General features: G+C 39.2%; 3 protein-coding genes across 7 annotated transcripts in view; 1 reads left to right on the top strand and 2 right to left on the bottom strand.

Moving 5' to 3' along the window:
* Positions 1-21,580, top strand: part of Dic1 (Dicarboxylate carrier 1) — a 38,570-nt gene that overhangs the window by 1,935 nt on the left and 15,055 nt on the right. The gene's annotated exons all lie outside the window — the stretch shown is intronic.
* On the bottom strand, positions 233-17,333 carry LOC110826651 (kinesin-like protein KIF19). 3 transcript variants are annotated; one of them, XM_022057499.2, is made up of 17 exons: positions 16,740-17,333; positions 15,501-15,569; positions 10,968-11,075; positions 8,826-9,029; positions 7,776-7,925; positions 6,978-7,187; positions 6,019-6,276; positions 5,453-5,658; positions 4,568-4,749; positions 4,237-4,388; positions 3,272-3,485; positions 2,971-3,071; positions 2,611-2,672; positions 2,164-2,256; positions 1,893-2,045; positions 618-672; positions 233-393 (listed from the first exon to the last, which is right to left on the bottom strand). In XM_022057499.2, the coding sequence occupies exons 1-17, from the start codon at positions 16,812-16,814 to the stop codon at positions 376-378; spliced, it is 2,310 nt and encodes a 769-aa protein (XP_021913191.2). In that variant the 5' UTR covers positions 16,815-17,333; the 3' UTR covers positions 233-375. The 3 variants fall into 3 exon arrangements, 2 of the variants coding, with proteins under 2 accessions (XP_021913191.2, XP_021913192.2); XM_022057500.2 differs by having other exon boundaries at positions 4,237-4,370; XR_002542107.2 differs by lacking the exons at positions 233-393; positions 618-672 and having other exon boundaries at positions 1,906-2,045; positions 2,164-2,251.
* Positions 19,577-21,330, bottom strand: Elp6 (Elongator complex protein 6). The gene is made up of 2 exons (XM_022057515.2): positions 21,040-21,330; positions 19,577-20,936 (listed from the first exon to the last, which is right to left on the bottom strand). The coding sequence occupies exon 2, from the start codon at positions 20,933-20,935 to the stop codon at positions 20,144-20,146; it is 792 nt and encodes a 263-aa protein (XP_021913207.1). The 5' UTR covers position 20,936; positions 21,040-21,330; the 3' UTR covers positions 19,577-20,143.

Below are 21,580 nucleotides of genomic sequence, written 5' to 3'. Positions count from 1 at the left end.
TTTGATCTAATCTACAGTAAGGTTAGTAGCCTACATAAACATATAGAAGGAAATTTCTTTGATTAAAAATATGTTAATCTGATAAAATGCCATAGTGCTTACACTCACTGACCTGAGCTTCATGTTGCTATATTTTGTTTATCCTGTTTTTCCTGAATTAACATTGAAGAATATATGATTCAAGCAGAATGCATGTGAATTGGACATGTTTGGAATAAATTATATATTGTATTATGCGTCAAAAAATATTTTATTAAATACATATCATACATATATAGCACATTTGTTACATAGTAGTTATGTTTGAGTCTTCAGAGCAGATAATCAGTGTTCCAGATTCTTCTGTTGTTGAATCCATGTCTTGTTTTATTATGATCACATACGGGAGAACATCTAAAATGACAAGACACACAGAATCTTTACTTTTCCAGCAGTGGTTGGGCAAGCAAAATCTTCCTTAGTAAAACTTGGTCCATATATATATTGCAAGTATGCATCACATTTGAGGTAATATTTGAGTAGGGTCCACTTTCAGTTTAGTGAAGAGAATATTTGCTAATTATCTTTATCCACTGCCAAGAGTAAAAATGCCTGGAGCTTTAGAACATAACAGGTACCTTTTCAGAAGCAACAAAGTTGTCGTCACTTGCAGATCTCCTCATCCCATGTTCACTGCAAACAAGAAAAAACAATTTTCATTTGTGTCAGTCAAAAATGTAGTACTTGTTCACGTAGTCTTGGGGAGAACTGGTATTTTTTTTTCTTGACGGGTAAAGAGGAAGTTTACACCACAATTATAGATAGAGTACAGTCAATTTGAAAGAAACTAACTTTTCTGTCCTTCATTCCTCATTTGTCTAGATGTTAATTTATTGAGGTAAGAAATCTTTTGTTTGAAACTTACCACACGTACAGCCCAGAATTACGTTTCATTGCAATTTATGATGTATTTACCATAAATTCCCATATATTTGAACAGAATGACCATCTGCCCAGTTGAGCCCAAGGTCATATTATTTTTCCCTTCCCTCTTGGACAGTTATTGGGTAGAACCTCATCTCTTATAGCCTCTTCCACTTTATTGTGAGTTTTACCTCGCAACGTAGAATGTCGCAACTGAGTAATGCTCACGTACGCTTTGCATCAGGTATGGCTACATGCCATTACCAAGTGGTAAAGTAAAGCTGTCTTGGAGGTTCCCGGGGGGAGAGGAGGTACAGTTCCAACTCATTCTTGACCTTGGCACTACATGTAGGTGAGTGATCAGTGTCACACCACAGCCCACAGTCAGGCTTTATCTCCAGGGAAAGGACACCTGGTATGTACTGGATAGGAGTCTGGGTGGGCCTCAGAATCAGTCTGGATGCAGAAGCTGAAAGAAAATTCCTTCAGCTGGGGATCAGATCCTGGTCATTCAGGTCGTCGTCAGATGCTATGTTGACTGATGTATCCTGGCTCATACGAGCAGTATATTAGGTTAATGTGAGATAGAAAGGTCAAGTTAGTTATTATGATTTCAAATGGGGAGGGAGAGATAGTGATAATATTAAAGTAATCATTGGCTGGCCTTATTTGTAATTCCATCGGTTTGACAGCCTCCTGCCTTGTTTTATATATATATAAATTGTCTTAATCCTTTAGACTACTTCTGAATTATTTTGTGAGTGTAACAAAAATAGATCACGTTGCTGTTTCTGTATGATTGTTTGAGAGTCATTTTATGTTACGTGTGCAGCGTATGTGTAAAAGAACTATAAACATTGAATTTGAGCATCAGTATATTTATTAACATAGTTATAGAAATAAATGAATATAATAATCAGACATACAGAAGACATAACACGGAAGATAGAAATAGCAGTGATGAGAACTACACATATCGGCTGAGGTACCTGGAAGTATCAAGCGACCGTTTTCCGGGGTTGGCAATGGGAGGGAAGAGCACTGCCGGTGGAGGAAGCGAAGAGAGTTGACCCAGACGTGCAACCGCTGTTGTTCCTGGGATTGGAGGAAGAGGTGAAGGCGTGTAGTCTGAACCTGCGGAGCTAACCACACCAAGTATGAATTTTAATTGTCATGCTGTACAGAGAAATTATACCTGATAGTATGCATTCACTGAACTCTGGTTAAAGTACAAGTTCTTCAAAATAGTAACATATATACCTGTTTGGTGTCCTCATGGTGATGTCACTTTCAACATGGTCCAGATCGTTGTCAGTGTCGCGCCTCATGGATCGATGGAAGAGAGGCTCTGCGCTAAGTACAGAACGAGGATGTGCTAAGTGTAAAATTAACACCTCTCATTCTCAATAACTACATCCCTAAGATGTATATTAATGTTATCCTTCCATCTCCTCAGTCTTTGAAGTGGACATTACTCTGGGAAAATTTTAGATGCGTTTCATGTAGCTACTTTCCCAGCATATTGTAGTCTCCTAGCTTTCACTGTCCTAATAATACTATGTGACCTGTGCAGCCCATGAAGTTTCTCCTTATGTAGTTTACAAAACTGCTTACTTCTTCCGTCTTATGTTCAGAAATTTTCCTGAGCATTTTGTTGTCAATGCTTCTAATGCTTATAATACTGCACGCTGTACTTTTGTGTCTTACCTAGGGTGGATAGGTGGCAGCTTGTCTTTGTCTCTGGTGTAACTGCTGAAAGGAACACCAGACTGTGGATAAACACAGGAAAACAAAAAGATATTTAAACAACGCCACTTATTTGCCTTCAAATGCTTTCTGTCTTGTTATATAGGTCAGCAGGAATTCTTAAACTAGTAATTATGATACTTGATGATGTATTTTTGTCCAAGACATTTATGCTTCAACCATGCTTGTAGGAAATTAGGAAGTACAGAGGGAAAGTGACTTCTGATAGCGTAATATTCTTGCTAAATTTTATGAAAAGCCGTCGGTTTGTCCAAAATCTAAACACGTAGCGACGGACTTAAGGTTCAGATCCTATCTTACCTCGTAACTTGGACTGGCATCTGTGTATGTGGATGCGTGAATCTCTTGCTGGTAAAGCCTGTATAGCTCTTGTAGATCTGGTGGCAATGTGACACGTCCTTCTGCAACCAGGAACAAATTTGACATCACTTGTACTACCACAGACAGAAGTGTGAATGGATATTTCAGAGACTCTGTCATATTTTTCAAGTGTTTTCATTGCTGTGGTGCGTTCCTCATTGGCCTTCATTTTTATTTATAGTTTATGCAAACTTTGATGGCCAAATATGAAGACTTTGATAACATCCTATGTACAGCTTACCTTCCATCAGTTTTCGCTGCCTAGTGATGATTTCTTCGCAGATGTGACGCTGACGGTCATAGCGCAAGATGACGAGGTCACGTCGCCTTAGTTCGTGCTGCTTGATGAGACGTTCACTCTGTAGTGCCATCTTCTCCGCCTCCAGTTCATGGACACGGCACATGAGGGCCAGTAATTCACGTTCGTCATCTGAACTGATTTGTGATGGGAGCTCCTGAAGAGGATACAGTTTATCTGTTGGAATTTCTTGGGTAAATCTTAATTTATCGCTAGATACTGTGGAAGTTAATGAAAACTGCTACATTAAACAGATTTGCAGCTGTGGAAAGCTTGGAATAAAATGGAATGGACATCAGCAGAACTTGGGGCAATGTCAAAGATTATGAATCAAATTGAAACTTAATCCGTGCCTGTTCGTATACCTCTGCCATGTAAAGTGTGGGTATTAAATGCCTCCAACCAGTTTGATAGTCTGAAATCTTTGGTGCCAACTGATGAAAAAGTGAAGCAGTTGATGTCTTATAATTTTTACGCAGAAATTGTATGCTTGGCAAACACAGTTTTGGAACTCGGTTTCTACATATGGACCGTCTGCTGGATTTAACACATTGACTTACAGTGTAGAACCTCAGAAGGATATAAGACTTGTTTCTAATAATGAAATGCAAGAGAGCACACCTATAGAAGAGGCTGCGCTGTACTATGCTACATGATGTAAAGCCATTTAGAAATATGTAAAGATATAAGCAGATCATGGACAAGCTACACAGAAGCAGTGGTTGTAACCTTGTTGCCTTAATATGTTCCAACAAGCATTTATTCCAACATATTACAAGAAAAAGTGAGCATTTGCTATCCGTGTGAACCACCGCCCTCTTGATGTGACAAAATGCAGTTAGGTGTTGAGCTTCTGTGCAACCAGACCATGACAATTGAGGTTTGTGTATAGAAGTGTACTGAATTACATTTTCTAGTGCAGCACCCCGCTGCTTACAGTTCTCCAGTTCATGCTCCGTGCTCGCTCTGAGCTCTGCGTAGCGCTCTTGCTCCTTCTCGATGAAAGAAAGTTCGGACCAGGCGATCTGCAGTGGTCCATCACCTCCCGTACCCAAGAATTCTTAATTAAAATAAAACATAGACTCCATATGAGTGTGGGATTAGGATTTAAGTGTCTCAGGATGTGTTTAGTGGTGGAATTTGGTGTTGTAGTGGTGTTGATCTATTAGGTTCTGCTGTTACTCATTACTTAGTGTTCAATTTGCAAAATATATTTTATGGATATTGATATAATCAAACCTCGGTCAGCAGCAAGGTCTGGATCGGTGTTGGGTCTTCGATTCTGCAACCTGACGGCAGTATTGTGACTGTTTTTATACAGCTTGTTGTTTTGAGACTCCCACTGAGAAATAATTGCGTGTTGTTGCTCAGCTTCAGTGCTGAGACTTAAAAGTTGGGCATTGTATTCCATTAGACGACGCCTGGAATGGAGAGAATATGTATTGTTTAACCTTCTGCTGTCAGTGTTGAATACAGCTGAACTTGCGTTGTTTGTGTTACTTATAAAGTTCTCATATGTGATTTTTAAGATTGTGAGGGATGTACAAGATTGGACAAAATGAAGAATGAAGACATAAGAAAATGATTGGGAGTATTTTCAATTAATGACAGAATAAAGAAACATAAAGAAGATTGGCTAGAACGTGTTGAAAGGATGGAAGAAGGACAAATACCAAAACAAGCCCTTTGATATGGACTCAAAGGAAGAAGAGATCCTGGAAGACCACGTCAAAGATGGATTTCATTGAAGACGGAACAGACCACCTGCCTAATACATGATTTGGAGAAACTTTAAAAGAATATTTCAACTTTTAGCATAGCCAAAGCAGTGCAGAGAAAAGTGTATTGTGTAACTAATGCTATGGAGCAGAGGCCTTCTTGAGAGGTTGATAGTATGCTCAGCTAGTTAAATTCCCTGACTTTTATGTACCCCAGGGGTTCATTTCTGTCTTTATAAGAACTTAACCACTGGTCTCTATACTGAGCCAAATAAATGCAGTCCACACCCTCCCACTTGATAACTTCTGAATGGTTCTTCCTTTCAAGCTCCTCAACTAAAATTTTGTACACATTTCTCGTGTCCCTATATGTACTACTGCCATGTGCTATGTGTCACTAACAGACCTTAATCTCATCTGCTCCCTGAATGTTGAGACAATTTTTTCTCTGAGTAGCTTCAGCTTCTCTCCTCTGTTGTTCGAAGCGTCGCCAGAACTAGGCCGATCTTCCTCCATCTTGGATCTCAACCTGGAAATCTCATCTCTGAGTTCGCTGATGATAGTTCTGTACTGAGAGACGTGATATGATACATCCAGAACATTGCGCTCCACCTGATTACCAACAAGATGAACAGTGTTTTACTGAGATGAATCATATCACAATTTCTGCACTATGAATATATGACTGCATTGCCCCTGAATGGCAGCGTCTCATGAATACATGACCAGTTCATACAGCTGCATGCCTAGTGACATGAACTGTTAAAGGTTTTATGTATATATATAAGTGATACAAAGGATTAGGGGCTGAGTCGTGAAATGGAAATATATATCTAATTTATCTAACTGGTTGACATGGCAAAATTTTTGACCTGAACCAAACGGTACATATGCTGCATTACGTTGCCTTGTCTGAAATAATCTTCGCATCACGTGTGTGGTTTCCAGGCATCAGTGTTGCACATTACTTGCCTTGGTGGAAATATTCTTGGCTCGATCAGCATACAGTAGCGTGTTTCGGCTCTCCTCTTTATGCATGGCCGCCGGACTGACATGTGCTATCATGACGGTTCTACAATTCCCACTCAGTGCGTCCTTTAATAGTCTCGTCAGCTTGGAGTCTCTGTAGTTCACATAACGCGCACCACCAGACAGGGCATTGATGCAGTTACCAAGGGCCAGTAGGGAACGGTTAATGTGCGCTCCTTCCTGCAGACGTTTTCCTCGATTCTGCGTAGAATAAATATCACTGTAATTTAGACTGAAACTGCAATCCTATCATGCTGTGATGTGCACATGTGCAAAGAAACATACAGACACAAGGAAAGCCCATTCATGTGACCCATTGCACTAGTTTGTCATGTGTATCAAGTTATAGCTGAAAGAAGTAAAATATATTTATTATACTGATGTCTGTTTGTCTGCATGTTATACCCAAGGAAAGTAATTAATGTATGAAATTTTTATTAAAATTGGTTTCAAAAGTTTATTCTAAGGGATTAAATGTTGAATTTTGATTTATAATTATCAGAACATGGGTATAAATGCATCTTTCTATATTTTAATAACAGTACGACTAATGGAAACAATTTTTAATAAAAATTCAGAACAGTTGCAAAGGCTTTATTAATAGTAACAGAATTTAACAACCGCAGTGTAATTAATGGGATAGGACTCTCACAAGTGTTTCTAATCTCAGAGTTGTGAATCTTCCATTCATCTTTTTAAGTTCAAAACATTCTTCTCATCATTTTGATCTTGAACACACCACATATTTTGAAATTGTTCCACCATGGATCCATGGTGTTTCACTGTTTTTCACTCTGTAATGCTCTTCCAGCATTTTGACGCATTTGTTTTGAACTGTCACCTTCTGCATAATATTTTCCCCAGGCATTCAAACAAAACAAACGGCTGTCTGTGGTCATTACCTTTGTTTGTGAAGCTCTCTCTGACCCCGCCAGATCAATCATGAACAGCTTCCCGTGTTTGATTCGTGATCTCATTTGCTCGGGCGGTTGGAGCGGTGAGGTTTGTCGAACTGTAACGCTCAGTAGCGCGTGTGAGCGGGAAGAGGTTTTGTTGGCAGCTGTGGGCTCAACAGTGCGTGCTCGATTTCCTTTCTGCAGAAGATGCATAACCTGTACGCGCAGAGAAATATAGCAGTTTGACAGTAATGTGATGTAGAGTGGGCGGTTTTTGACTAGTTATGATCTTACAACCGCGTATAATTGTCGTGTTTGAGGATATTCGGTAAATATAGGACATGAATTTGTGTATTATTTTGAATATATTTCCAGCATTTCTGTTGAACAATGTTTAAGAAGTTATTTGCAGTGAACATGATCCTGAGCTGGTTCCATTTTTCTCTCATCCTCAACCTGTCTTCCTAAGAACCATCTTAACATTATCTCTCCCATGTTCTTCTTTGTCTTCAGATGTTCTTTGTTTTTATAAACATTTGTACGTAGTTTCATTGTCTTTACAGTAGTGTTAACAATGATGATGATATTTCTGAGTGTAATTTGGATTTTTGCATAATATAAAGTGTAACGTTTTCCAGTATAAATCCTGCGGTAATTTCAAGTGGAATTTATACGGCAACAATGAAACAGGTTTCGAGTGCTGGTTTCTCATTGGAGATCAAGTTCAATAGATACTGAGGCGGGAAGTAAACATTCTAAGAAGCGTCTTAAGATAAAGTGAAGTATCAGCTGTGTGTTGCTTACCTCGTCAGTAGATGTAGTGGATATCTCTGAGAGACGCGTCACCTGGATATTTCGTCCTCTCGAGTCCTCACGCAGCTCGAGAAAACCTGAACTTGGGTTCAAGAGGTCGCGGATATTTTCGTTGTATATCTCAAGATACGACATCGTCACCTGAAAATGTGTGTTTGATCAAGAATTTTTTAGGAGATACCAGCCTTTTGACTGGAATACCTTGAGGTTCATACGCGAAGTTGTGACGCCATTTGGTATTTTGTTATAAACTGCCCATTGTTATTTTCACACAACATTGGTAGATGTAAAATATTTGTTTTTGTTTCACATACTGAAATTATTACATACATTCTCACCAGATGGTGTTCAAACCCGTGATACAATAACATCGTAATTTTGTCAGCCTGCAACTGTTTTTAACGATGTTGAGACTGTATGGATGTTCAGTCCATTCAGAAACAGCCGAGGCGCGATCAATCAAATGTGAACAATGCGCTTATCTTATCCTGTCATGCGAATGGCCTTTCAAGTACCGTGGAGAACCAGACACAGGAATACCGTGGCAATTGATTTTATAGCTGAGGGGCTGCAGTTGCCTGTCTCGGAGACACAATGCCGAAATAACAAATTACCAAGGTTATTGTTTACTGACGCTTAAACGGTGGATTTTGAAAGGACGTACTTTTAATACAGAGTGTACATAATGCAACGTAGGTTGAAATTACTCGAATATTCACTCTTCGTGTTTTGATCTTGGTGGCGGCGACCGTGATACGTGACAGCTGAGCGCAGACGGACAGGAAAATTAAGTTAACTGTTTAAGTTTCGCCATATAATCTGTTAGAAATTGACAGGCGTTTCAGAAGTGCTTACTGCCTCCGTCATCAGGGCTGTGATGGAGGCAATATGCAGCTATGAAACTAAGGTCCAATTTTTTATTTACCAAACTACACGTCACAACATCTAAAAAGACGTCTTCCGCATTATTAATCGCAGTGACTATCGTTCGGAGGCAAAAACAATGCATTTGGTGTACTTCAGCTCATGTTCTGAACTTACTGTGAATTGCTCGGGATTCTTTGAGTCCTTCACAGCTTGGAAGAGGTCGTTGAGGGCTCTGACCATGATCCCGGGCTGCTGAGGACTGCCCACCATAGTGTGTGTCTTACCAGATCCCGTAGCACCATAAGCAAACACAGTGGCGTTGTAACCCATCAGCACGTCGGACACCAGGCCGCTGGACGTGGCCTCGTACACCATGTCCTGAAACCACCACAGGAAGAGACGTACATTTTCATCGTGTCGGATGTTTAATTTCTGAAGGAACTTTACGAATTTCGATTAAATTTGGTTTTGGAGGATCTGCATTAGTCTTGGAGTTATTAAGCAAGGATAATTAAAGATGGTTGTCTTTTGGGATTAGCCCTGATGATGGAGGCAGTAAGAACCTCTGAAACGTATCGGATTTCTTAGTAACCTCATTGGTGTTTTATTATAACGACGCTACGACGTTTTGCGGATGTTGCTGTGTGAGACGCCGCTCGTACCTTATGGGTCTTTACGCTCGTTTTCTTTTCAAACATTTATAATTTATGTTCTTCCCTTAAAGTAAGAGATCACTTTCACACCCGTATAAAACAAGTGGCAAAATTATTGTTTTGTATATCTTGTTCTTTAGCATTCGGAAAGTAGACGAATTATATCAGTCATTTTTTTTAGAATAATTCTATCTCCTGATTTCATTACGAGTCACATTCTGTCATTTTAGTATTTCAGTAGCCTCTTTATTTCTATATTAATTTATTTAGTGGTCTGTAGAATAATGCCCGCATTCTTCGTGATATTTAGGCTATATTACCCCCCCCCCCGGGACAAATTACTGCCTTTCCACACCCCTGGGGAGACTTATTTCCTAATGAAAAGCTAAAAATGTCAATGTTTACACATGTCACAGGAGTAGCACTTCGCTTTATTGAAAAATCTATTCAATGAAATATGAACATTATTCTTGTTTTGGTTTGTCGCCATGGTAATGTTTTGGACTCATGACTGTCACTCGGTTTATTGTTCGTAATCAACTTGCCATTCGATTCGGGACAGGCCTGATGTGTGAAATAACTAGAATAACTCCATGGAGTAGAGTCACTCTGTTAGTCAGGGAATTTCCCTGCTTTTATGGAACCCGAAGGTCAATTGTTCAGTCCGTACCTCGAAGAAAACACAACACATAACCACTACAATGATTAATTATTTAGTGCCGTTTAGGGAAATAATTTGCTACTTACTCTGAGTATAATATAAAATCAATAAATATAATTTTAGGCTGAACGCTGAATTATTTATCGCAAAGTTCCCATTAGGCTGTAGTACTCTCATTTAGGTTAGGGTAGGCATTCCAATTTTTATATCTTCCTTCAGGCTTCAGGGTTACAAAAATGTGCGCATTTCTCATCTCTGCAGTTGATACAGTGTCGTTATATAAACAAACTCATTATTATGCTGTGCAGTAGACTGAGGGGCCCAAATACTGTTCATTCCCATTTCTTACGTCGTCTGCTTGACTTGGTTGCTAGGATACGCTGTATGTTGTCAGACGGGAATCGAAGTAGCTAATGGATTCAGACATTACGACTGTGTATATAGAACGTAAATACGGGTTAAAGTCGTAGGGAGAAAGTTACCGGCGATTTGTTTAAATTGACAGGTCAGGGTCTTGACATTAACACCAAAACAGTCACACTTTCTTTATTATTGCCAAGCAGACGTCACTACTCGGGAAGTCCCGGGTTTAAATCTCTGCCCGGAGACCGGCTACCCTGACACTCCCTCAAATATCGGGATAATAATTTAAATTAGGCCACTGTCATCTCTCTTTCGACGCTGTATAGTCCGAGATGCTAAGAGAGCGTCGTTAAATAAGTATAAATACATGTGAATGTAGACTTCAATATACGAGAACTTAAAGGTCTTTACTATTAATGATTTTGGTCTTTGTCTAAAGTAATATTTGTCGCCTTCTTCATAATCACGGCGAGTCCGAAGATGGCTGTCGTCTGGGTTGTAGTGGGAGTTTAACAACACTCATCGCCCTGATGATGAAGGCAGCAAGGACCTCTGAAACGTCGGCACGGCGCTGCAACCCAGAAGGCGGCCATCTTCGGCCTCACCGCGCAGTGAGAGCCAACGACCTCCTTTTCTCACCTGTGTGGAGTCTTCGCCGAGGACAGCATCGTAGACGTACTGTCTCTCTCCGCCTCTCTTTTGACGCAGGACGTCGTTTTTGTCGCCCTCGTCTTCCAGTACAACCATCTGCAACATAAAGGACAGACCAAGGGCCTGATCGAATCTGAAGCCTCATTTATGATGGATGTTTCAATTTCTGGTGGATGGCATTATTTGTGAATACGACTCTGATAACATTAATATTGTCTGAGCAGAGAACCTACTCTCGACTTCACATTATCAAGTCGTGAAAACCAATTTAGACAAGAACGGAATTATCGAGGTACGAAAGAAGATTGGAAAAGTGTACTCCAGCTCGAGTACACATACTTTCTAACTGTGTTTTGCATCTCTGTTTGGTGTCGACTTTAATTTTTCTTCTGGGTTGTTGTATACCAACATTTCGGTGGAGGAACATGCTGCCTACATCTTCATGATTGAAGGCTCCAAGGTCCCCGGGATGTAAGGAAGTAGACTTGATTCATATGGTTGAAGACAGAGTCCAATGTGAACATGTGGGCCCAATGGGTGGAGTATCAGGACCGGCTGAGCGACTGTCAGATTCTCAATAAGGACACTGCTCCACGGCTGCAAACTACAGACGTAGCTGACGATAAAACAGTGGAAGTGTTCACATGTAGACAAATGCATGAGTTGAGCGTATAATAAATTTGTTTTTGGAAGAAGACGAGAGATTGGAAGACCTGGAAATAGATGGGACGCCTTTTAAACTTAATAAACTCGGGGAACGGGGAAAATGTAATGTCTGTTGTGGTTCGCTTGTCCAAATTCATGACACTCGACAAACAAGGCGGTGCTTTGCTGTCACGCAATGCTGGCAACCTGCATGTTCCGGAGAGACGTGTGTAGTGTTAATGTTGACACACGTTGCTATGACAACCACACAGTGTGATGCTTGTATTATTAATGACGGCACAAGACTCCACTCAATATCATTAATTCCATCGGAATGTTACAAAGCACGTGTTTGTATTTTACTCGCGGGAGTACTTAAATGGACGCACAATAGGGATGTTACGTGAAGCTGTGTCACATTAAATGTGAAAGTTGGCGGGTTAATTTAATCTATAGTCAGTATCGGCAGAGTATGTAATAACCCCCAGTTTACTTGCATTTCGAATTGTAAATTTATTACAGACAACATAACGTACTAGACCTGATACATATTCGGGAGGTCTCGAGTTCACATCTCTGCACGAAGACCGACTATCATTGAAAACAGAGGAAATGTAACAAAAGAATCAGTGTTCCTGAAATAAATAATTGGTCATCAAATATCAACATTCAAATGCAAGGTACAGTATGGTTAAAAAACATTGTGAAGACATTTATGCAGAGATCACACCCACTCTACGGATGTGGGAATCTTCCTGCGTATAATTATCTGTAGGTTATAAAAGAAATTAAAAATATTTACGAAGAAATGAATAAAATTAGAGAAACAGAGAGAGAAAGCGGACGTGTTGCGTGTCTGCATTCACTTGTTTTGCTGCGTGTAATTTATGTTGTGACGTCAGGATTTCTTAAACGCCTGGAACTTATGCAATTTTGAAACGTTCTCGTGTCTTATGCCCTTAAAAATGCTAATGAGACCGGCGTTAAACATGAAATGCCGTTCTGCTGTAAATCTTCTTTGCGTGTTGGTTATGTAGATGAGGAGATATGCGGGTAACAGACCGGCAGCAATCTTATGATTTAAAAGTAAAATAATATTTTAGGATTTGTCGACGTGTGATGTTATGTGAGGCAGTACAGTAGTTTGAAACTATTTTAATAGTTAATCCCGACGCCCACACACGACTTTCTTGTGTGATGCTTATGCGCAGAATCAACCTTGATTTACGTATCGTAAAAAAATTGTTTTGACTTTAGAATTTCTTCTTTACAGTTCACCATCGAATGACATCAAGAGGTTTTGTACTTAGGTTGATGGGACGTGGATGGCCACAGTAGAGTTGTTAGCACAGAATAGATAAAGTTCTGCTCACTTGAAAGGAACACAATGTTTTGTGCCAGAGTTTCCTCGCCTTCCCCCATGCTGAAAGTGTTTTGTGTACCCCAAGTTGTCGGCGTGGGTTTAATCGACTTCCTTTGCTAGTTGGTTTAGTGCAGTGGTATTGAACCTTTTTTGTTTGCGTACCCCCAGATATAATTTCTCTTCAACTTTGTGCCCCCAAAGTTGTTGGTGTATAATTCAAGTTATATATAGTATATAATCTACATCTAAAGTAAATTAAATAAATTACATTACTGATTATTCAGTGTTTATCATAAAATAAAGTATTTTTTTAAATTTCACGTACCCCCTAAGATGTCTTCGCGTACCCCAGGTTGAATACCACTGGTTTAGTACATCCAAGAAACACGTGTCAAAAACTTTACATTTTAAGTAATAATGCTTATATCGTGTTTGCTTATATTCGATCCCAACATTCGGATAATTTTTTTTGGCACTTAAATATTTTCCGTGCTATTATATTGTCGACTGCCGGGTTATACGCGGAGCATCAAATACAGCTTACACATTTAACATCATAAAACCCATATTAAGGGGAAAACATTGACTTAGTGTGTTCTAGAGCAGGATGCTGGGGAGAATATTCGTGATCTAAGAGAGATGAAGTGACAGGAGGCTCTAATATTAGATGTTATTGGGAATGTTGTAAGTCACATGAGAGAGTGAACATGGGAACACGCAGACAGACACGATCTGCCCTCAGATTATCATATTTGGAAGATGTGGGGGTTTGGGGCGTATAGCGCAGTGCACGTTTCTCGATTCGCCCCGTCCGGACCCCGGAAACTTTCCCCTCGCTTGTAATTAAACTAAATCACTACTTTTCCTCATTTGAGCCTAATTATTAGTGGATCGATGCACTAGTCCAGTATTCGCGTGCAGGGTGACCATTGTTTATCCCACTCTCCAGTGACCTTTTCGTGCTAGAGTCACGTTTTGAGTCTGCTTCATCTGGTGTGCGAAGGTCAGGCGCCAATGTTGCAGCCCCCCCCACAAATCTGAAAAGTCTCTCATGCACGCTATGACGTATTTTCACGGTCTCAAGAAAGAATAAAAAAAGCAGCGACCTTTGTGACCTTTAACCTGGATGGTGATTAAGTTTTTGCCTCGTTTCCTGTTCATGATACCAGACCCTATAAGCCTAAAACCGGCATATGTGGGTTTTTTTAAAAAAAAATTCTTTAATTTTAGATATTTCCTACAAATTCAGGTACATCGTACCTTCCCATTTCCTTCAGGGTTGTTGCAGAAACCAAGGATTCCCAATCAATATGGCGAAGCGAACTATAAATTAATAAGATAGTATAATTGCGTCATATTGTGAATCAAATATTAAATTAATTATTCGGTTTTGTCCGTCTAATCACAATTATATTTAAAATTTACAAATAAGATAATTAAAATATCATTTTATGTTCCACATCGAATAATCGATTTACATTTGGAACATTTTTAAAACATGTTTCGGTTTCATCGAACCATCTTCAGGTGTAAAATTATATCAACAAACTTAAAACTCAATTACAATTTCTGTTGTGTAGCTTTTTGGAGATGTTCATATCCAGATTATTTTCACATATTGGAGCGAATGTATTGTTTTGAAGTGAATGCTTTTGATGTTCTACATCGGCCTGCAAAGCAAATGATTCAAAGAAACACTAATGAATATGAAAGAATATAGAAAACAAAATGAAATAATAATAATAATACACCTGAATATGGTTCGATGAAACCGAAACATGTTGTAAAAATGTTCCAAATGTAAATCGATTATTCGATGTGGAACATAAAATGATATTTTAATTATCTTATTTGTAAATTTTAAATATAAATTATTAGTCACAAAATGTGACTATTTACATCTTTGCATAATTTCCACTCGTATTGATTCAGTCTACATTAAATTTGCCTGGATATCGCCTTCAAATCGGCCACGATACCCTCCTTCAGACTGTAAGAATTAGAGTGAAACTTTTTAGCTTCCGGGTTATCACGGGGTCGAGCATGAAGATGGACTCTCTAATGGGATGTTTCATCTTGTAGTCTGACAGGAGTTCACTGACGTTTCAGAGGTGCTTGCTGCCACAGGGCGATGAGTAAACCGCCCGCGAATTCGTTTGAGATATGGGAACCGGTCGGATAAGATCATCGCCCTGATGATGGAGGCAGCAAGGACCTCCGAAACGTTGGTAAACTTCTACCAAACATTTGTTCCCGAATCTGTCGTCAGAAGTTAAGACGAGATTAGGGGAAAAACAAAACTAACTCTGAAAATGGCTGTCGTCGTGTAGTCTGGTAGAAGTTTACCAACGTTTCGGAGGTCCTTGCTGCCTCCATTATCAGGGAGATAATGGCATAATGTTATCAGCTTTTCAAGGAGGGCTGTGTTCCGTGGGGTTAATGAAAATGAATTAATGTGACGAAGAATGGTATATTCCTGCGCGTTTAGAGTCTTCTGCTGAGCTAAGTTTTACCTTATTATCAAGGGCGTGCAGCACACGTTGATTTTCATTCAGTCTTAGAGGTCGAATTCTGACAGCAACCTATAACACAAGAACAACAAATTAGTGTCAATTGCTTCGTGTTTTAACAATTTAAAGTTGAATGGTACCTATATGTGCCATGTGTACCATTCACTAATCCTGAATTTTTTGGCCGACATTGTATTAATGACTTTCACGTGATTTTATGAAAACGCAGGTGTTATTTCTCTAAATGGCATTAACCAAATTATTTTTGTCATCTAGACGTTGTGTTTTCTGTGAGGTAGGACCTCAGTCTGCTCTCAGGACACTAACTAACTAACTAGATGGCTTACCGAACACAAAGGTTCATCACCGAATTAACCAAAGCCCTCCACCGGACCCTGTCCTGGGCCAACAAAATCCATTCTCCTTCAACTCCTATCTCCCATAGATCCCGCCTGACATTATCCTCCCATCTACGTCTAGGTCTCTCCAGGGGTCTCTTCCCCTCAGGCTTCCCGGTGCACACCTCTCGCCTCATCCATGCGCGCTACATGCCCCGCCCATCTCATTCCTCTCGACTTAATCACCCTGACAATATTGGGGGAAGATTATACAAATTTTTAAGCTCATCATAATGCAGTTTTCTCCACGCCCCATCGTCTTCTCTCCTAGGCCCAAATATCCTCCTCAAACACCTGCAATCTGTGTTCCTCCCTCAGAGTGAGAGACCATGTTTCGCACCCATACAAAACAACAGGCAAGATTATTTTTTTGTATACTTTAACTTTCAGGTTCTTAGAAATCAGACGGGAAGACAAAATATTTTGAACTGAGAAGTAGCGAGCATTTCCGGAATTTAATCTCCTCCTAACTTCCTCATGAGTGCCATTTTGATTTGTTATTGTTGTTCCCAAGTATTTTAACTTTGTAACCCTTTCAAAGGACTTATTAGCCACCCTAAGATAATTTTCGCTCTCAGGGCACTACGTCCTGAAAACTGCGAACCTTTCCTCTTCAGCTGTCACCAGAATTACTTGGGCGGTTATTACACCAAATGGGTATTTTATTTCTTAATTAGGGTGCCTTTGTTAATCCAACGTGTTTGGGCCAAGAATAACATGTTTACGTGCGTGATTCGCATATGAAAACATCTACCATTAGAACTGTTTAAAAATCCTATCAAATTACTTGCTAGTGGCAGGATGGAGTACGAATAAAAAGTATTAATATCCTTAATGTACATACCTTCAGCCTGTGTTCTGAAGATTTGACCGATTGTGACGGTGTGCTGACATTGCTCGAACTTGACGAGTGCGTCATGACGACTAATAGATTTTAAACAAACTCGGCTAAAATGTTGGATAATGTGTCTTAGAACGTTTTGTTATATTACATGAGGATTATTCTAGTCACATTTTACATATTACTAATGCAAAGGCTTTGGAATGAATGCGTAATTGCCATCACATCAAAAGTATTTAATCAATCTTTAAATTGTCATTGTTAATTACTAACTGAAGTGATTTTTATTAGTTAATACTATGATAAGTATTTATCGTGTTCAGCACTAGATTATTATCTTAATCCAACTTCTGGCACTCGAAACATAAGCGAAGTCGTGATTAATGTCACTATCAACAACTGCATAGTGATAAGTCTGACTTCGATAACAGGAATATTTATGTACACATCCTTAATATTGTCTAATTGTTTTACGTTATGGATCACAGTGATTTGGAAATTTGAAGATGATGACGTAATTGAAACGTGTTCTTCATTACGCAAATGCCACGACACTCGGAATCCATCACCAACCTCGACTGGATGGTTTCTGACACGTTAGTGTAACAGAACGGTCGACACCTCTGGCCATTGATCGATGTGTGTGCGCCTGCCGCCTTGCACACAGAATTTTGCGCACGGAAATTTATTTCTAACGAATACACGTTTTATAAAATTGGGAAGTCTAAACGGAAATAAATTATATATTCAAAAGTATATTTCTTGCCTCGACTGAAGAACCTAGATTTAGGGTGAATTTAGCTGTCTTCTGGGATATTGACAGATATTTGCCGACGTTTCAGAGGTGCTAACTGCCTCCATAAACCTGGTGATGTCTATAAAACGTCGGTAAATTCCAACCAGAACCTGTTTGAGAACGGGGTTCTGAACACAGGGCAAAGAAACTGACACAAGGCTTGAAAAAGAATGTGTACTCTTCCCCAAAGTTTGGTTGGGTGATCAACTGAAGGAATATGAGATGGGCGGGACATGTAGCACGTAAGGAGGGACAGGGTATGCATACACAGTCGCCAGACTCCGAAGGGACGAGATCACTTGAGAGACAAAGGCGTAGATGGGTCGTGGAGAAATGAGTCATAAATATGTGGACTGGATTTATGTAGCTCACCATAGAGTCCAGTTTTGGATCTGGTAATTACGGTAATGGACTTTCGGGTTCCATAAAAAGTGAAGAATTTCTTGAATATCTTTGCAAAAACCAGCTTCAGAAGGCGAATCTACAGTTAATAATTTTACTAGGTGTAGAGCGTTCCAAGGATAAGCCGACAGGCTTTGTATTACTAAAATATTCCATAAAACTGGCCTGTCGACTTCATTGAAAACCTTGGAGTGTGCAAAAACCAATTTGGTTTTATCGCCGTCGCCATTTTATTTTACGACATGATTTTCCCAATAACTGCTTTTAATTAATGCTATAACTCCTTTTGAACATCAATAATAACTCTGCATTGAGTTTCTCTGACGTGTTCCCTTCTCAGAAATTGTACAAACAGGAGCTCAGAATGTATGCTGACCTCTGATGGCATGACGTTCATATAGAGTTTAATGAAAATCGATCTGAAAGGTTCCGAAATTACTAGCAGACACATACACGTAACGGTGCATACATAACCTTATATGTTTTTACTTATAATTTTTATTTTGTATTGAAAGATACGTTAGTGTTATGCCTTGTGTATGTCCCCACTAACTAAATTTTTAACCTGCTGCCGGATTATCACGAAACTTGGTTTCTACATTATGGTCTTAGAGGCCATTTTTTTTTACTTTCAATAATACCAACACGAGGACCTCGAAATCTCGAATTTCAGGTATAATGGTAGATTCTGCACCTTTAACAAATAGTGATTTGTTTCCTTCTTCTGAAGATGTGTCCAGAATGCTCAGTCAGTAAAGTGAATGGCTTGAGATGGGCTTCCGGGATTCGATTCCCGCCTCGCCACAGGGGCTAGACTGGCTCTGGGCCCACCCATCCTCCTATCCCATTGCATACCGAAGTCGCTAGAATGTCAGTGGTTCGGTGATCCGAATAATTCTCTGTGTACCAGCATTGAAATTGTTACAATGGATAAGTGTTGCATATTTTATGTTGACTGAAAGTGTTTTGACTGCTATTTGATACGGCATGATATGTGACTGTACTTCATACCAAGGCTCAGCCTTGTCGTTCTTCCTTAGTCACTACACAAGGATAAAAGGAAAATGACAAGACACTTTGTAGAACAAAACCTCCACAAGTCTTTGTCCAAAGCTTCTGCTAACCTAACCTAACCTAACCTAACACTGCGGCCTTGCATATACAAATTTTTGACTTTTCAGAGTTCAAAGTCGTCTGTAGTCGAGATGACTTTTCAAAGTTCAAAGTCGTCTGTAGTCGAGATTTACTGAATGCACGCAGATAATTTTCATGGCGATGTGATGTAAACAAGATGTTATCATAAAAGGGATGTTCACTCCGTGGGAAGCTCCGAGATGAGCTTCCAGAACTTGCAGTAGAATTTATAAACTTGAGTTTGCCACTTGGGCTTAATGTGTCATTAGCATACTCTAGTTCCAGTGCTTTGGCGTGCCTGTTATTTAAACTGTGTAAATAGGAGACTCAGATATGTTTGGTTTTCAATTTGAACAATGCAAACATGAACCATACCTGATGCAATAATTATTCTCGGCATCAACATGTTATGTAACTTTGTAATTTCACTTACAGAACACTACACGTAAATGTAAAATTACCCGTCACTTATGGCGTTCTGGGAATCAAGAAAATATTGTTGAAGGAGTGTATTTGTGTGATGAGACCAGTCACTTTTTTATTTGTTCTTTATACAAAATGTATTACATGAATGTCTGTCCATTTGCAAATTTCATCTCCAAAAGTAGTAAACAGATTCTTACAAAGCTTGGCACCGAGGCCAACGCCGAAAGATTGGTTAAATTTAATTTCGGTTCAATATAGCCCCTACATTTTCACGAAGCTCAAAAGAGAGTTCATTAGCTTTTAAAAACAAAAAATTGGTACATAACATAAAATGTCATCACAACATCTCGTCTTCCACCTGTGGCTTCCGACACTATGCAAACATGAAATTCTAAGAACTTAATAATAAATTTTTCCCGGGCTAAGGTTGTAGACCAAGATGAATTCGTTCTATTTTGTCGCCATGAAAGGTTCAGATCATACGTCTAAGAACTTATAATGCAACTATTCTTCAGATACATTTATATTATGAGCTAAGCAGAACTATGAATTAATTATAAATCAAAACAATATTAATTACAAATTTATGTGTGTATTTATTTTTGTACAGATTTCAACTACATTTTATAGCTGTAGCTCCATCTGTACTTTATGTGAATGACGATGCAGTACCAGGTGCAAAAACCTTCACTTGTCTGTCAAGTAATTTGAAATGATATAAATTCTGCCTGTTCCATTCATGAGCTACAGCTGATTCATCCCATCTTCTGTGAATAACTTTCATGGCACCTGAAACATCACTGCTTTGTCCTGTTTTTAGCCCACAAATACTGACCGTCATATCTGCCACATGGCACAGTCCTGCAGTTAACAAATTTTGTTGTTCATCACCCTCAGCAACATGAGTCAACACCACCAATGACAGACCGGGCTGCGAGTCCAACAAAGTTCGACAGTATTGAAGAAGTGATAACACTTCTTTCAGAGGTATCCCTAAACATAATAGATCACTGAGATCATCAATTACAAGGCTAACTGGTTTAATGTTCTGAAGTATCTTCTTTATCTTCTCTTCAATTAAATGAAAGATATTTCTCACAGTGTCCTCTTCACTGCCAAACAAGATGTTTTGTTCTGACCCATCTTCATGTGCTGTATTTAGAGATCCATTTAATAGCTTTAAAATTTCAATACTTTCAACACGACCTTTCTCTTGCAGTTGACGTAAGTTGTATCCTAATTTTGTACCAATATTGTGATAATGCCCAAAGGAGTTATGTAATGCTACTAGACATACTCCACCTCCCTTCTGAATCTGTTCAGCTATAAGGCAGTTTAGCACAAAATTGCCATTGCTGCCATGGTTTTCTTCAACAGCAATCAATTTCCCAACCAAGTTTTCCTTATCTGTACCTAGAGCACTGCATACAGATGATGCCATACTGTAAGAAAAAAGAACAGCTGAATGTGGATTCTTCCATTGAATTATACACTTCTGTTAATAATAATAATGTATTTGCACACCGTTAAATCCCTCCTTCTTACCTCTTTCAGTCAACTGTTTACGACTGGATGTTGTAAAACAAGTTTCATGTGCAGTTTTGAGGTTAGGTACAACAAACTTTTATTATTATTGTCATCACCAAAGAAATATATTCAACGAAAATAATAACCTAATCTCGTAGGAACTTTGTCTCACAACAGAAACATTTTTAGTCGCATACAGACACCCTCGTCTTTGACATTTTCACAGTAACAAACGTTTTACAGGCATGTACATGAATCAGCTGATTCAATGGTAATGCTGATGATGTAATCCATGTGACGAGTTCGAAACCGTCATAGTGGTGAAGTCATCCGCGGGCACACCATTAATGTAGTAATTTGTGGCATGACATGTGTATGGTGTAAAGATATGGACTGTGGGCATGGGAGTGGGTGGTTTAGCTGATAAAAGTTCTATGTTCCAGTTTTAACCTTCAAATAATAGCCAAAGAAGTTCAGAAGTTGAGCAGCATGGGAAAGAAGTTCCTGATTTAATATTCACGGAATTATTGATTGATGTACTGATACAGAATTGAATCAT

This window comes from Zootermopsis nevadensis, unplaced genomic scaffold (assembly GCF_977971745.1).
Source record: "Zootermopsis nevadensis isolate Lab colony 2312 unplaced genomic scaffold, Znev_1.0 Znev_ptg000028l, whole genome shotgun sequence".
Lineage (NCBI taxonomy): Eukaryota > Metazoa > Arthropoda > Insecta > Blattodea > Termopsidae > Zootermopsis > Zootermopsis nevadensis.
Note: the sequence above shows the minus strand (reverse complement) of the source record. Positions and strands in the feature narration are given on the sequence as shown.

Coding starts and splice junctions, on each gene's coding strand:
- LOC110826651 (XM_022057499.2), bottom strand. CDS start 16,814: ATGACGCACTCGTCAAGTTCGAGCAATGTCAGCACACCGTCACAATCG. Junction 11,076..15,500: donor TGCACGCCCTTGATAATAAG/GTAAAACTTAGC, acceptor TTTATGTTGCAG/ATGGTTGTACTGGAAGACGA. Junction 3,072..3,271: donor GCAGCGAAAACTGATGGAAG/GTAAGCTGTACA, acceptor TCCTGGTTGCAG/AAGGACGTGTCACATTGCCA.
- Elp6 (XM_022057515.2), bottom strand. CDS start 20,935: ATGGCATCATCTGTATGCAGTGCTCTAGGTACAGATAAGGAAAACTTG.